The sequence below is a fragment of the Mytilus galloprovincialis genome, chromosome 6 (genome assembly GCF_965363235.1).
Source record: "Mytilus galloprovincialis chromosome 6, xbMytGall1.hap1.1, whole genome shotgun sequence".
In the NCBI taxonomy this organism is placed as follows: Eukaryota; Metazoa; Mollusca; class Bivalvia; order Mytilida; family Mytilidae; genus Mytilus; species Mytilus galloprovincialis.
The window spans coordinates 90803374-90821920 of record NC_134843.1 but is presented as its reverse complement, the minus strand read 5'-3'; the positions used below and the strand labels follow the sequence as shown (position 1 = coordinate 90821920).

The 18547-nt window shown below is 32.1% G+C and overlaps 1 protein-coding gene across 1 annotated transcript in view; it reads left to right on the top strand.

Annotated features, from left to right (window-relative positions):
• Nucleotides 1–3572: 3572 nt before the first annotated feature.
• LOC143080676 (calcium-activated chloride channel regulator 4-like) overlaps nucleotides 3573–18547 on the top strand; it is a 30968-nt gene continuing 15993 nt past the window's right edge. Inside the window, exons 1-4 of the mRNA XM_076256652.1 lie at nucleotides 3573–3747; nucleotides 8624–8912; nucleotides 11460–11589; nucleotides 17088–17244. Of these exons, the coding sequence (XP_076112767.1) occupies nucleotides 3598–3747; nucleotides 8624–8912; nucleotides 11460–11589; nucleotides 17088–17244 (726 nt within the window). The 5' untranslated portion in view covers nucleotides 3573–3597. The remainder of the gene's footprint in view (nucleotides 3748–8623; nucleotides 8913–11459; nucleotides 11590–17087; nucleotides 17245–18547) is intronic.

Sequence of the window (18547 nt, the reverse complement as noted above, 5' to 3'; positions counted from 1 at the left end):
GCAATATGGAACACTATTCTTTGGTACCATTTTCCGTGTATTAAAGAAAACTTGTTCTTCGTTGGAAATTCATGGTTTACCAATACTCTAGAATTCCGCGAACATTGGTACCCATGAATAATGATGGATACACAATGGGTCGAATCAGTTAACAAACAGATAGGACGACTATCATGGGATTCAAAGATCTAAAACTGCGAAAACTTGTTTCTCTTGAGTCTACCCAGAGACATATTGTGTCAGTCAACAAACTTGTGATAGTGACCGTAGTACTAACGTTGTATCGATTCTTCCTCATAGCTCTGTTGGAGCACTTTGTGTAAAAAAACACACCCATACTGTGAGGCGGAGGATATGCTGCTACTAAAAAGTAAAATCACAAAAAAAAACTGAACTTAGAGGAAAATCTAATAGGAAAGTCCATAATCACATGGCAAAATCAACTAACAAAACACATCAAAAACGAGTGGACAAGAACTGTCATATTCCTGACTTGGCTAAGGTATTGAAAGTTGACAATTAAGGTTGAATTTACCACGTTTGTCATAAATTATAGTTTATAGTCGTCCAGCTGTGTCAATATCGAGGAAAAAAAACAAGATAAAAAGACACTTTCTGCTTTGGGTGTATATCCTCAATCTTAAATCAACGATATATGAGACGCAAAACCTCACTGAAATGTTGGTTATCGAGAGACAGGACATCATCAATATATCTGAAAGTGAAATTAAAAGCTTTGCAATATTTGTATACCTTTAGTTTCTTTGAGAAAATGTTGAATGAGTTCTGTTTCATATAAGTTCAAGAGAAAGTCGGGTTATAGGGGCACATAATTATTACCTATTCGAATACCCAATGTCTGTTTAAATGTTAGCTAACTAAATATTTCATCGATCAAAAGTTTTTTTGAAAATATCTGCCTTTGTTTTTCAATCATTTTCTTTCTTCACAAAATAAGATTTTTCATGAAATACAACAATGATCAGATCCCCAACTTAACAAAATATATGACAATTCATAGGAATACACTGGTCTGGTTTATGACAAAACAATAAACGAAAACAAACACAAGAGACAGTGACCAATGCCAACCACTGAGAAAAGGTTCCTGACTTGAGAAAGGCCTATATGAGTGGTAAAGATAAAAATAGGGTATGATTGCCAATGAGACATTTATCCACAAAAGTTCATATAAAGTTGATATATTCAATTATAGGCAAGCATACGGCCTTCAATATTAAGAAAAAAACCCCAACTTATGAACTTCTATGAAAGGCCAAGACATGAAAAATATGAAACAAGTCAATTGATAAAACTAACGACCTAATTTATAACAAAGTGATTTACGAACAAAAACAAATATGACAAACATGAACCAACGACGACTGCTTAACAACTGGCTTCTGACTTGGGACATGCACCACAAGAATTCGGGAGGTTAAACATATTTGCGAGCGCTCAACCCTCCCCTAACCTGAGACAGTATTGTACAGTACAACATAAGAATTATGTAAAAATCAATTGAAAAAGGCTTCACTCATCATATGGATACCAATAGAAACACATTTGACAAAGTCAATAAGTGGACATGGACGGGTACTTATACATCGACACAACAAAATCACACTGATTATAGATCTTAGAGTACTCACAGTTACTGACAGCTAGTTCTAAGCAAATAACAACTAATAAGATAATTTAGTGTCTTAGACTTACTATCGAGCATTATTTACCAAACATCCAATGGATTTAGAGTAAACACGTCTCTAACAGTCAGTGAAAAAACATGACCGTGTGCATTGCCAAAATTAAGGCATACCGAGAATGTATATATGTTTAATATTTAGTACGGTTTTAATTTACTGATATCAAAATCCATATTAAAAGCAATAAAACAAAATTTAAAGATATAATTACAGTGTTGAAATAGGTAACCTTTTAGAATAAGTATATTTAAGAGATGGATAAGTTTACACAGATCGTATAGAAATTTCGGGGCTCGGTTTACAACATCACCGTAAAATTTAGAGTGTGATATGTGATATTTCGTTCAGAATAAATTTTCTACAGGTACAGCTAAACTTTAAGACAAATCTTTGTATCTCAGAACGGATTTAGTAAAGGTTTTAAGTAATTCGTGGTAAAGAATCACTGATTCGATAATTTACAAATAAAACAGGTAACGCTCATTGAAATAAAAAAAAACGACACTACAGATCTAACTCTGTTCGATAGAACTGAATCTGCAATAACTACGTTCAGAGGAGCAACACCACACATTATGATTTTACAGTTATAAGTCGACAAAGTTTTGACTCATCACATTTCCAAGATTTCCAAAATGCACAAAATAGCTAATATAAATACAAAAGACACACGTTTCGGTTATTGAGCGTACAAGTTACTGAAAGCTAGTTCAAAGCTGGATACAACGGATAAATAAATATTGTACACTCCGACTATAAGTATCACTACACATCCAACGGATTTAATGTAAAACAACATGCGGAACTGGATATTTTGCATACTTATACAGCCAAAACGGACAACCCCCATAAGAAGAAGTTTTATAGTTCGATTCTGTGTGTGTTACATCGTCGTTTGTTTTGTGTTCTGTATAGTTGATGTGTTTCGCTTGATTTGGTTTGTAACCCGAATTTGTTTTCTCTCAATCGATTTATGACGAACAGCGGTATACTACTCTAGCCTTTATTTACTGCCTGTTGGGAAAGGTCCAGGGAGAATAATCATTGAGTGACTGTCAAAAACTGATTCGGTCACCGCTATGATGATAGCTATGATATTTCTACAAATTACAATGAACTTTATTCAACAGTGAAAATTAAATGAATTTGAAATAAACATTAACCCTAACTCACAAACCAGTACGAGGGATTAACTGAACCAAGGCAGTACATCGTCAAAAAATGTCCCCATAAATATATACATACACCATTTCTTTAAAAATCACCTATTAATTGCATGAATCATGAATGTTATTGCTGACAAGTGGTCCCCTCAGGATTAATTTAATTAAATAATTAATTCAATTATATGGTCATTTTTTTAATTTCCTGTTTCCTAAGGTATGATTTTTTTCGAAAAAAAAAACAAAGGCCTTTCTTATCCCAGGTATAGATTACCTAAGCCAAATTTGGCAAAACTTTTTGGAATGCTCTTCAACTTTATAATTCTTTTGATCTGAGCGTCACTGATGAGTCTTATGTGAAGACGAAACGCGCGTCTGGCGTATTGAATTATAAGCCTGGTACCTTTGATAACTATTTCATAAATTCCTGGAAAGAAATGAATTTTATCACTAGTGTTTTATCAGTTCATATTTTCAACTTACACAACAAAAACGAAAGCCAAAAAAAAAAAAAAAAATACCCATAGGAAAACCACATTATTAAAAATACTTGTTTTGGATAAATATGATCGTAGGAAAAGTCACTAGACTCATAACACAATACAACTGCAATATTAAATGACCAAGGTTGCAATGAATTGTTCCTAACCATTCACCGGTTAAATGTGACGATAAAATAATTTTATTCAATGTGCTTCACGTCTTCTTTGTCAGATAGACGTCTAACAATGAAACTAATATTTTTGATTTCTATTTGTCTAAGTGGGCTAGGTTTTGCTATATCGACTATATCACTTACAGGAAATGGATACACAGACATATTGGTGACAATTGCAGATGATATTGCCGAAAATACACAACTGATTTCGATTCTTCAGGTACTTATAAAAGCTTTTTCAAATAAAACATTGATTTTATTAACTTCATATTGATAATACACCTGTACTGACTTGTACTGAAATAATGAAGAAATGGTTATTTGAAAAAATTCGAAATACATAGTTAAAAGATATTAATAAGTAAAGATTCTTTAACTTTATACAGTACAGTGAAATGGTAGATCGTCGTTATCTAGAATTTTCACTAGATAAAGATAACAAAGTTATCCACTTCGTAGTTCAGGACAGCATATACCTCAATAGCATACTAAAGCCTTTTAATTATTTTAATAAATGTGTAAAGGGCCACTAGTTTCGAGATATAAAATGACATTTTAAATATGACATTTTTTGTTTAATCATTTAACTAAAGTGAAATAGTGAAATGATAATCGCCAGTATGGTTCAATTTTGTCAAAATAAGCTAGAAAAAACATTGATGATAAATTATTCACTTGCAAGTGAACAATTTAACCTTAATGAATCCATATTTATGTGAACTTCAATTTAACCCTTTAGTTAGAGATGAAAAACGCATGAATCGTGCGTGGTGAATTATTGAAAGGAAAAGAATGTCAACATTGAAAGTAAAACGTAGGTAAATCATTGGATCCTAAAAACATCATTTTTATACAAGTAAAAACGATGATATCATATATTTTTAATCTATAATATGAAATTAAACAGACCTAGGAAAAATCAAGTTACACGAGTTCTATATCTTTCTATATTTTGTATTTATATTTATGTTTATATCGCTTATGTAATCATCGGAAGTCCTCGCAGGTATAGTCGGTAGTTAATTAGATGGCGTAGAGACTAAAATACAAACGAAACGAAGCTACATATTCTTAAGCCCATTCCCTGTAAATTCTTTATTTTATACTTTTGATAATTCGTATAAGTGTTTTACATTGTTATAAATCAAATATTAGAATTTGAGTCAAATCGGTGATCCGGTGCCCCTTTAAGATAAGTTCATTGAATAAATAATAACGAATCATTAAAATATATTAGTGTTGTCAACGGTTAATCTGTCGAACGACCGAATACCGAATACCAAAACACTAACCGGTTAACCGGACTTTTTTTCAATTTTGATAGATTTGATATATATTTGTATTGAAATCAATAAATAGTTATTTTTATTTAAAAAATGGCGTCGAGGTAATTAATTTGACAGATCAGTTGTCCAGTATATTGTTGCTATTGTTAATCCTAAAAACATAAAAATTAATTAAAGCTCGAGGCAGGATATTAAAGAAACATAATTAGTACACATATGTTTTTAACAGTAACTTTAAATCAGTAATGGGATTAAATTTTACTCATTACTTCATTTCATTTTTGATCTAATATTGTGTAAACCTACATCTAAATGCGCAACCTCTGTAGTGCAAGGCTTGGTCTTACATTAAACGAAATGCTAACTCAATAATTGTGAAATGCAAACCAGTGTGAATGTACCCAATGTATACGTGATAGTACGAGTTACATGCTTAAAGAAACAAGCAAACAAAGTAGAGAAACATGTCGTACGGTGACATATAGTTTTCATTTCTGTGTCATTTTGGTCTCTTGTGGAAAATTGTCTCATTGGCAATCATACCACATCTTCTTTTTAATAATTAATAACTGAAACACTCCACATTATTTTCGGAGACAACAAGAGAAAAGGAAAGAATAGTCGGTTTCAGACATATTCAATTCTACGAGATCTAGATTTTTTTTTAATTTTTCAATCTAAAGTTGGTACAAACGCCCAATATAGTTGATACGGTGTATTTGATTACATTAGATGTCAAAATTCGCCAGGAATCCTCACAGGCAAGCCTTATAATGCCAAAGGACAAACTTCAATTCAATAAGCGTAAATTTATGACTTGGATGAAAGGTTGTCAAATTGACACTCATACCACATCTTATCTATGTGTAGGATACTATTGATAAGGCTGTCAAACACTAACTTAAACTACCGTTTAATCGGTTAATCGGTCGAACGATTTTTCTTCTAAATTACGAGAGAGGGATGAAAGTTACCAAACGGATAGTCAAACTCATAAATCGAAAAAAAAAAAACTGACAACGCCATGGGTAAAAATGGAAAAGACGAACAGACAAACACTAGTACACATGACACAACATAGAAAACTAAAGAATAAGCAACACGAACCCAACCAAAAACTAGGGGTGATCTCAGGTGCTCCGGAAGGGTAAGTAGATCCTGCTCTATATGTGGCACCCGTAAGATACCGCCCTGTTTGACTCATTTGTTTTGAAATTTTAATGCAATCAGTTTTCAATGCGCTTTGGCGAAAATTTTGCGTAAGCTTCTATACATTTGTAGGAATATCATGGTTTAAGAGCAAACACACGGGGACCATGTATATTTGATATGGGGCTAGTTATTTAAATATACGTTTAAAAATTACGTCCCTTTATAAAAACAAACTTGACGTTGTTAACAAATCTGAAACATTTTGCCTAAACAAGAGATGAAGACATTGATGATGATCGACTGGAAACAAATGCAGTCAACACACCAAAGTTTACAAGTTGTTATTGTTGGTATTTTGTTTTTTTTAAATAGATCAATGAAAATATATAATTAACAATTGATCACATTGTCACTAGTCTAAATACTACATGCTATAATAGTTGGTAAGATAAATTAGTTACACAGTGTGCTAGTAACATCACATTTCATACCTATATACACTTAAATGCGTAGAATTTTTTTGTGTAACATATATGTACTTTTAACTGACTCCATATATATCGTATTAGGTCATTATGCTCACTGTGTAACTAAAATAATCTACCTGAATTCACAAAAAGAGGTATTATAAGAGCCTTCATTGTTTTCTTTTGACCCCTGAAAAATGCAAAAATAGTAAAACTAATCAGACATTCACTACAATGGTAATTTGATCGATAAATGAATAGGTTGGTATAATATGAACACTTTAGTGCATAAAGGAAACTTGGACGTCATGAATCAAAAAAAAATTCGAATACTTAAATCCGACAGACTGGTGTCGTTTATAACATTTGAATAATCTAAAGAATGTTGTGCCGTACTTTTTTTTATTTTCGAGTTCAAGATCTAATAAAGTGACCACAAAGATCTTGCAGTAACAGTCATACATGTTAACCGTTTGTTCTGCTTGTTGATATAGGACACCCATAGGTGCAGGAGTTTCACGCTACACTGAAGACCCATTGGTGGCCTTCGGCTGTTGTCTGCTCTATGGTAGGGTTGCTGTCGCTTTGACACATTCCCCATTTTCTTTCTCAATTCTATTTAACATTTGATTTGATCTAGTTTTATGGATTTCCGCTCAGATCGACCTTTGTTACTACTTTTTATATGGTCCTGATTTTTTAATTTTATGTTATAAATAAGGAATATGCAACATTTGATCACTAAACACTGAGAATGCTTAACAGCCGATTTCAATCTTCAAATTAGAGACACTACATTACTCGACGCGAATCAATATTCTTTACAACTTATTTGATCTGCTTTTCAAAAAAATAAATAGAATTTAGAATGTCTAGAGAAAAGATTGAAATACAATTATTTCGTAATTATAGGTTAACCCGACTTTTTGTATTACTCATATAAATTTTGTGGACATAAGCTATTCAAATAAAGTACATGATGTCACGTTTATAAAAAAAGTAAAAATAATTATATTTATCTGTTATAGCATAATTTCATCAGCTCAGTTGTCATTGTTTGGACACTGACATGATTTACAATACATATATATCACTTTGTAATACTGATAATTTTGTAAATATTCAGATAGCAAGATAAATGTAGCATATGTTCTAATAAACCTTTTATTTTTGTTAAACGACCGCAAAGTAATAAAAAGTAAAACCACAAAAATAATGAACTCCGAGGAAAATTCAAAACGGAAAGTCCCTAATCAAATGGCAAAATCAAATGATTGGACAACAACTGTCTTATTCCTGACTTGGTACAGGCATTTTCCAATGTAGAATGGTGGATTGAACGTGGATTTATAGTGCTAAATCTCTCACTTGTACGACAGTCGCATCAAATTCCATTATATTGACATCGATGCGTGAACAAAGAGTAACAAATAGGGGTACAACAACAACACGAACCCAACAAAAATCTAGGGGTGATGTCAGGTTTTCAGGAAGGGTAAGTATATCCTGTTCAACATATGGTACCCGTCGTGTTTATAAGCCATTCATAAAATATATCCTGATATGAGAGTAAGAAAATGTTGTTTGATTGTCAATGAGACAACACCCAAACAGAGAGCAATGACATCTATAGACGTTAACAATTATAGGTCACCGTATGCCTACAAAAATGAGCAAAACATCTATCTATTTATTCCTATTGTTCCCACTCTTTAAATAAATGAGTAATCTTTAATGTTTATTGTCTTCACTATAGTTTGTTAAATTCTAAAAAAATGTCGATAAATTAAAATGGACCGATCCAGTAACCTCTAAACAGAGTTATTTCTGTGTTTTCCATTAGCATATGACGAAACCCATCAACCATTTACCCCTAGATAACTTGATTATATTGATATGTAATAAGTGGTCTAAATGTAGAAAATTGAGTTCAAGGTCAACTGCCAAGGTTATGTTCTAAATTTGGAAATTTGCTTGTTATCGTTTTCCTAAGCAGTAGCAGTTAACGAAAAGTTTTGAAACTTGTCGATTACGTCATAAAGCAACTTTGATACATTTGAGTGGAATTCGTTAAGTTACTTTTTATAGTCCCCCCTGTTATGTTCGAAATGAGTTTACTTAAATTGATTAACTACAGTCATAAGGTCCGTTTAGATTTTTCATCATTGTATATTACATTTTTGTATTCTAGGATTGGTTAATTGAAGCATCCAGGAAACTTTACATTGCATCAAAATATCGTTTTTTCTTTAAAAAAATAATAATTCGTATCCCAGAAAAATGGTCAAACAATGGCCAATACATTGTAACAAGTGCATCAACTAATAAAGAAGGAGATATACGTATCGAGTCTCCAAAAAAAGACATGAAAAGCAATCCTTATGCATGCTGTTTGCCCGCGTGTGGCGTTGGAGGACAGTTTATACATTTTACAACAGATGTTATGATTAAAGGAGAAAATGCAGGATTTGGAAATTTAGGTAATAAAAGTAACTTTTTAAGTTTTACTATTCAATTCAATTATTTATTAATCAAATGTTTACGACATATATGTTTAAGTGACATATAAAACTTTTGTGAAAGTCACATTTCATTTCACTTTGGTATGTTGTAATTCATTGTTGCCTGGATCTTTCTTTTTCAAATGAAAAAAAAAAAATCATTATTTCATCAATTTGTACCCAAAATTTCTTCTTGAAATCAACCTATTCGGAATTCAAATTTAGGATTCAAAGCATCGAGTGTGATACGATATTTTTCCACTCGAGACAGTTAAATATTAGAAATATATCTGTCAAAGAAAGGATAAATTTCGCATTACATGCGATTTGGTTGTGGAATCTGTTTCTCTGATTTTCAAACGATACGCAGTCAAACGTATTCTTCTTTTCGAAGTTGAGACATCAATACATAATCAAATCGTAAAGGTGACTGTAAAACTTATGTTGTTTCATTTTCAGTCATTCTTCTTCATACTCAGTTTCGTTTTAATTGTTAAAAAGTGCTCAAACCTTTAGCCTGGGATAGTGTTTTATCAGTACAAAATATTCAATTTAAAAAAAAAGGCTTAAAACATCAGATCGTCAAAAAGCAGAAAAGAAAACACTGTAAATAAAAAATCTTAATGAAAAAAGTTATTGAACTAAAAATGTTCAAAGTTACTGAAAGCTTATCCAAAGTCATTTATTTATATTACATAAATAATATTTACTAGACTTAATTAAATCAATCTGTACACATCCAATTAATTAAGTATGAAAAAACCATAAAACAGAATGGGAAAAACATGATTCAGTCAATTTTCCATGATTTAATTTTATCACTCTTTGAAGGTACACATTTTATGTCACCTTTCCGCAGCAGTATTTGTGAGGGCATGTCCTCATTTTGAACTACCGAATAAGACTATTTACCGCCTTTGTAATAACATACGCAACACGAAGGGTACCACATGTGGATCAGGTTCTGCCTACCCTTCCGGAGCATCTGAGATCACCCCAAGTTTGTGGTTGGGTTTGTGTTGCTAAGTCTTTAGTTTTCTTTGTTGTGTATTGTGTAATATTTTTTGTCTGTTTGTCTTTTTGTTTAAGCCATGGCGTTGTCAGTTTATTTTCGATCTATGAGTTTGACTGTCCCTTTGGTATCTTTCGCCCCTCCTTTAAGCTGTGTTTGTAAAGTCTCTCTTCATTTATACATTAACCAAGCGACTGGGCACACATGATGGCGATGGCTATATAAATGTTATGCTTGTTTTTTTTAAATTGAAAAAAGTCAGCATAGTTACCAGGATTTAAATTTTATATTTACGCCAGACGCGCGTTTCGTCTACAAAAGACTCATTAGTGACGCTCGAATCAAAAAATGTTTAAAAGGCCAAATAGAGTACGAAGTTGAAGAGCATTGAGGACCAAAAGTTCCTTAAAGTTTAGCCAAATACAGCTTAGGTAATTTTTCATGAGGTAGCTATATACACAGAAGCCCAAGATTTAAAAAAAATTAAAGTTTTGTTAACAGTTAAGGTGGTATGGGTGTCTTCCTCCATCTTGGATTGTAAAAAACAGAGAACCAAAGGTCCAGATTTTTTATCAAGTTAGCAGAATGTGATGCAGGAATGCAGATATTTAATGTGAATTTTTATTTAAAAGAACCAATTTATAAGAATATAACTTATAAATATTGATATTTTTGCAAATGATGATTATTTTTGGTTGTTTTTAAAAATAAACTAAATTGGCATTTTAAGGGGAGGTAACTCTAAAACAATGCATTTTCTGAAGGATTCTACATGGAATTTTCCTATTTTGTATTTTAGCTGGAAAAAACGTACGGTGACCCTATCTTTTCTTTTGATATTCTCAAAGCATTGTCTGAAAGCTATCTTTTCCTTAAGTATTTAACAATTCTATCATTTTGTTCAGTTTTTAATCACAAAATTGTGTTTTTTCCTGTATAATCCATACAAAATTTGTCATTTTGTCACGCCCTGTAGTTTGAGAAAATGCGCGGTGACCTATCATTTTTATAACATTTTTCAACATATATCAATAGATACTACATTTTGGCAAAGTATGAACAAATTCTATCATTTTTATTTTAGACTCCCATACCACCTTAATTTATAATTATAAACATATCAATGATAACTCAAGTCAACACAGAAGTGCTGACTACTGGGCTGGTGATACCCTCGGGGAAATAAATCTAATTGCGTTTCTTCCGCTGGCTTATCAGTTTAAGGATTTGTTCATTTGTATTGCTGACGTATCAATACAAATGCTGAGAGTAAATTTAAACGTTAGAGTCATAACATAGCAACCTCATGCAAATCACAGCATCTTATATCATTTGTGGAGAGGAAAAGCCGATGTTATAAAACATACAAGTAACTGTCTTTAAAAAAAACGTAAATGAGTAATCAATAATAAATTAAGTACTCAATACTATTTTGTCCGTTCGACCTATTTAGTATGAATTTTTTTCCCTTTTATATGATATCTAGTTTATGTTTTATACATTTATTTACACAGCTACAGTGTTGGTACATGAATGGGGACACTATAGATGGGGCCTTTTCGACGAATATCCCACTAGCAGAGATACATATACAAATAAAATCATCCAGTTCTACTCACATAATGGAGGTTGGGAACCAGTAAGGTAGCTATAGTTATTCATGTCAATACTATTAAAGTTATTGCACTAATTTTAGGAGCATTGTCGAGTAGTATATATTTAACAATCCTGCAAATGATCTTAGGAAGTGATACATGATATACAGTGTATAATATCGCTTTCGAAAATTTAATTTAAAGGGAAATGCGCATTCTTGAAGTAAAAGTATTAAAGTATATCAAGACACCTCATCATGGCATTTAATGATTTCTTCACCGACATAGTTTGCAAAATATTTGCCATCGAGTTTTTTTGCTGAGATAAATATAGACAATTAAGACGCACACATATTTTAATTTCTTATTCATTTTATAGCATTTGGTCGATATTCCTTTGTATAGACTATTACTCCTTGGAAATATCATCAGCTCAGTATTCACCGAGTTTAATTCGGACATGATTTTGACATGCCAATTTTTAAAACCTTTTTGTTACATTGAGAAATGATTACATTATAACTAATGCGATCAAAGTTGACCTTATGTGGATAATGCTCTTCTTTTTTCACTCTTTTGACCATATAATATATGAAGTATTCGATTATTTATACACTCTTGTCTTTCAATAAGACAGTGTTTGAATGTTTTTGGTGAATGAAAAAAGATTTTGCGGAAGAATTGAATGTATAAAGAGTCATTGTTTATCACACTATGTTCTACAAAACTACAAAAACTGTCATATTTAAGCTTTTGAAATTTTATTAATAGAATGGAACCAGTCGTATAATTAGATAGAAAAAGTCAGTGAATGTATATCCATACACAGAAAGGCTACATCTTATTTCAGCTTCGTGTCGGTTTTACGAAAAATCCCAGTATACACGGAAGCGTATCAGGACCATATTTTTTTTCTTTTGTTTTTCTATCTTTTGACTGTTATCTTGGATTTTAACTTTAATCTTGGAATCTTCAACTTTAATCTTGGAATTATCAACTTTAATATTTGAATTATTAATATTTCGATTTTTAGAAGTATTTATTGCATGTTATTATTCTACATACAAAGTATCATAACAACTAGCATAATGGTTAAAAATAAATGATGTATATCACTTTAAAATTACTCATTTAGAAAAAATTCAGGATCACCCCCATACAAATAACGATATCCAAATTTCTACAAGTATATATTGGAATTCTGATTTGTATTGGATTTTAATGAGTTGAAATGAAAATTATTAATAATAATACTTTATTACCAAAAGCAATAAGCTTATAACTTAATATACATGTTTATATAGATTGCAAGTACGTCTGAAATATGATATAAATATTTCTGTGACTGTATGTTGCATTGATTTGTAGGATCCTTAACAATAGATATTTCAGGTGATCTGTAACAATTCCATCGTCATGCCTTATATATGATGTAATGTATTACGACGCTGGATTCAAACTGATGAGGAAAGGTAAACCCGGCCACCGAAAGCTTTATTATTTGTGAAGCCCATGTGGTCGAGTGGTCTAGCGCGTCGGATACAGTGCAGGCGATTTCGTATAACGATATCCCAGTAGCATGAGTTCGAATTACGGCGAGGGAAGAATAAACATTTGCGAAAGCAAAATTACAGATCTAACATTGTTTGGTTGATATTTGGACGATATATATAATTCGTATATATATATATCTACAACCAGTCTTAAAGGGTACAACATCATAAAAAATAACAATAAAATTAAAATGAACAAATTTTAGATATTTGGGATAACGAATATCTGAAGGCGCTCGATTGCGTAATAAGCTGAGCATTTCGATCTATACTTATGCTATGTTTGTTTTCGCATTCTCGGATACCATATCTTTTAGTAGTGATTTTGTACTTGAGAATCTACGGAAACCTAAAACAAACTGTGTCCCAGTTACATTTCAAAGAAATACTATAAACTGCGTGATCGACATAACCACGCCCAGTGACCGTGTTTGTAAAATAAAACACGCCCAGTGGTCTTATCCCAAATAACTAATGGTATTCCTGTAAGATTATAAGAGGTCAAATAATCATATAGATCGTGATTTCACCATAAGGCGATACCGGAACCGAAACCAAAATAGTAGTGAGGTAAATGGTAAATGTTTATAATGTTAATTAACTTAATTTTACTCAACCCTTTAATTTTATTAAATTGTTTGAAATTTTATGACACTAAATTGATTATAACTTCACTTCATCAATTTACATTGATTCCCAATCCACTATTATAAATAAATATATTTAAACTAAAAGAGATTATGTTTCATGTCCTTTGGTTACTTATCTATTTGAAGATGGTGACCCACACTTTGGATGATATATGGGGTCTCAATAATGATGAAGAGAGATATCCGGCTTTAGTGACTTAACAAAAAAGCTAATGATATCAATGAACAATGCCCTTTCCTGGATCTTGATATCTTCATCTTAAACGAAAAGCTTAATACAAAAAAAATATGATAAAAGACATGATTTTTCATTTTCTATTGTTTAATATTCATTTGTAGATGGTAACATTCACTTGTCACCATCCAATGGTGTTTAAAGTTATCAATCTGTTTAAATCGATCGAGTATGTAACATCGTATTTGATTTGTGACGTCAGAGATCCCAGGCTTTTCGACATTACCAACTAGTCACAACATTTACTTAATTTTATCAACGGTGCAAGGACATCATTCGTAAATTCAAATCAACATACATACATCTTATACGTTCAGGTATTTCACATCAAATCCTTTATTGTAATATTCTTCACAAAGCACACAAATTTCGTCATTCTACTCAAAAGCTAACCAAACCTTTAAACAGACTTATTTAGAAGGATATAGTTACGAGAGTGTTATCAAGTCATTAAATATAGCATATTTTGGAATTCATATTTATTCAGTTTTTTCATCGATAATCAACACATTTATTATAAAACCATTTTTTAATATGATACGAGTTGTGTTCTCTCATATATTTTATGATGGCAAGAAACTTAACCCCAGACGGAAGGGTTTGTGATTGATTAATATATGATGGAGACATAATAAAGGCAACAGTAGTATACCGCTGTTCAAACTCATAAATCCATGAACAAAAAACAAAATCGGGGTAACAAACTAAAACTGAGGGAAACGCATAAATATAAGAGGAGAACAACGACACACCACTACAATGTAACTAACACACACAGACACGGACCAAGCATCAGACAAAATCCCACGAGAATTCAAAGAAATACTACAAACTGCGTGATCGACATAACCACGCCCACTGACCGTGTATGTAAAATAAAACACGCCCAGTGGTCTTATCCCAAATAACTAATGGTATTCCCGTAAGTTTATAAGAGGTCAAATAATCATATAGATCGTGATTTCACCATAGGACGATACCGGAACCGAAACCAAAATAGTAGTGAGGTAAATGGTAAATGTTTATAATGTTAATTAACTTAATTTTACTCAACCCTTTAATTTTATTAAATTGTTTGAAATTTTATGACACTAAATTGATTATAACTTCACTTCACATAACTTTTCAACAGTTGAAATTAAGGTGTGAAGTTGGCATGTCAGTAACTGCTAGTAGTCCTTTGTTTATTCGAGCGTCATGATGAGTCTTTTGTAGACGAAATGCGCGTCTTGCGCAAATAAAAAAATAAATAAATCCTTGTATCAACGATGATTTTATTATTTTATCATTGTAATTTTTATTAGTTTCTTCAGTTACCTATTCTGACATCGGATTTGGACCTTTTCAAACTGAGTCTATAATGCGTATTGCCTCGTGTTTGCTTATTCTTCATCGGCTAGATGTCTAGAGGGAAGATTAAAATTTCATAAAATTTTCTAGCCTGCCAAACCTGTGGCCTTTTTTTTTTTTTTTTTTTTTTTTAAAAGTTTATTTAAATATTACATAGTTTAGTGTGACGTCTATTTTCATTGAAATTGTACACATTGCTGCGTGCTGAGGTCTACCTCCGGATGAGGGATTTGTCGCTGTGTTGAAGACCAATTGATGGCCTTTTTTGTTTTCGGGTTTTTGTGTCTTTAATACATTCACTATTTCCATATTCAACGCGTTTGGAAATTGACAGTTCACATAGTTGTCAATATTTATACACCTGTAAAAAAAGTTAGTATCTTATGTGGTATTGAATATCGATTAACGAACTGACCGCTTAATTAACATTCATTCTTTGCTGTCAATTACCTACAATGCAAAATTCTTTCATATGTTACATATTTAAGGAATAACAGTACTGTAGTTGAAGATATGCCACCGTCAAATAGGGACGAAAGATACCAGAGGGACAGTCAAACCCATAAATCGAAAATAAACTGACATCGCCATGGCTAAAAATGAAAAAAGACAAACAGACAAACAATAGTACACATGACACAACATAGAAAACTAAGGAATAAGCAACACGAGCCCCGTCAAAAACTAAGGGTGATCTCAGGTGCTCCGAAAGGGTAAGCAGATCCTGCTCCACATGTGGCACCCGTCGTGTTGCTCTAGTTATAACAAATCCGTCAAATAGTCTAATTCGTTAGGTCAAAATCATGAAAGGGAAGGGGATTGTTGTTACGACATAAGGAAAATATCCGATATGATTTGAGAAACGGTTATTCCATAACGGTCAACCAACTCGTGATGGCGTCCGTAAATTAAGGAAGGGATGATTTCAATTTTAACATTTGGAACTCTTGGTTTGATAGATTCCTTGTGAGCAGCAACCCTCTATCAAAAAAGAAAATGCAAGCACGGGAATATCGTATCAATTGGGAGACATATACCTCGTATGCAGGTGCTACTGGAATGTTGCTACTTAGAAATGGAAAGTTCAAAATTGGAAAGCTGGAATCATCTCTTTTGTCGCAAAGTTTTGTTTTCAACCGACCCTCATTGTCAAATTCTAGATGTAAGTCAAGATATGAGGCCGAACTGTATCGGTTGTATCCCTTATTTCTAGTTCGATGGGATAGATGCGGTCAACATAGTCACCAAATTTTGAATTATTTAGTGAAAGAACATCATCTATATAGCGGAAAGTAGAGTTAAATGATATTGCTAACTTCTTAAATGTATAAATTTGACATTCAAAACTTCATGAATGATTTTGGTGCAAAGACGTCATGGCTGAACATGACGTCATAAAAATGAAAACTTACAACATGGAGGTTATTACGTTAACTCTGCATTTCAAATTCGGATATCATTACATTTAAACGGCGAATTCGAGGTAGGTATGGTTTTATTTTTGATAATATTGCAGTAATCGACAATAGTTGATCCAATCAGTTCAAAATGGTGGGTCCCTCCTTAGTTACGCCTGCTCAACTGTGGATTTGACGGTAACTTTTAGCCAATGAAAAAAGTTGTTACAACTTATTGCATTAGAACCTTGAATATTCTAAATTCTTAAGAGCAAAAATTTAAGTAAAAATCTCACACCGTTAATGTTGACATACGATAAGATGAAATGTATTATCAATTTTAACAGTGTGATTTTTTGTAGGTGTACAACGGAAATTGAGGGAAAGATGTTTAATTATGTTTCCAACAGAAATTGTAAACTAGATTCGAAAGGTAAACCAGAATCGGACTGTTCTTTCCAACCAGATTCTGGATCGAAAGCAATAGCATCAATGATGGGACATGCATACATCAGTTCGGTAAGTAAATATTAAAATTTAAAATTAGCAAGGATTATCAAGAAATTTAACATAAAACAATAGCCCCTAAATGTTAATTTACGTCAATTTAAACGCTTTTCCACCAATTTATAACAAAAACACATACACACATAGAAAACGCATTTTTCTTTTGTTGAATTGATGTAGCTTTTGTTAGTAGCCTGATGCCTTTCATCGTCGGGATGTCACACAGTACATACTATGATGTTACTCCATCAATTTTCTCATTTTTCTATATAAAATGACAGTCACGTACTTTATAATGGGGTGGCAGGAGGAAGTAAAAGTTCTTATCCTGATTTTCAGTTGAAATTAAATTTTTCCAGACAAAAGAGAAAAAAAGAAAAAAAAACACGAATAGCTCGTTAAAAACTGTTGAAAAATAATCTACTTGTTTGCGATAAAAATATCATAAAAAACTGAAAAATATATAACATTCATCCCATTTCATAGACTAAGATGATACAATCAATTACACAGAGACATTATTTTGACACCGTAACAATTCAGGTGAACCTTGCTTCATACAGTTACAGTATTATTTTCAAATTGTAACTAGAGTTCTAAACTTTATATCTAGATATTAGTCAGTTTTATTTCATATTGTGAATGAGCCGTAAGGTGAACGCATCAGAAAAGATTATTCCATTTGAGTGTGGTAGGTAGAACACGTATAACACATTTTAGGATTGCATACAGAAAGACATGCCTACGGTAGATCTTTACATTTTATCAATGCTGAAACCCCTCGGTGTGTTATACGTTAAAAAAAAACCCTTTAAATACTTCATTCAAAAGTCACAATATAATATTTAATTATAACATATACAGTGTAAAAGTTCCGTCTAGCCATGGGAATGCAGAAAAAATCTTTGCAAGCAATAAATTTCAGGATAAACGTAGTCGGCGCGGAGGTACTCGGGGTAAAATCCAGTGCACTGCCACTGGTTGACCATGACTACTAAATTATTCATCTGCCACAGAATTCCCCATATCAAGTTATAGTGATACATGATGTTGATTAGAACACGAACAACAAAACTGAACTGCAACAAAAAATTAACAACCCCGCCAATATATACAGAAACGGACTATTTGATAACAACTGCTATATTCCTGACTAGGTACAAAACATTAAAAAAAAATGGTGGACTGAATCTGATGTTATGGCAATGTTTAAAAAATTTCTAAAATGACAATGCTACTGGAAAGGATTACATAACAAGCAGACAAAAGTACACTCAACACAGAGACATGCATAAATAAATCACAACATGTAAAC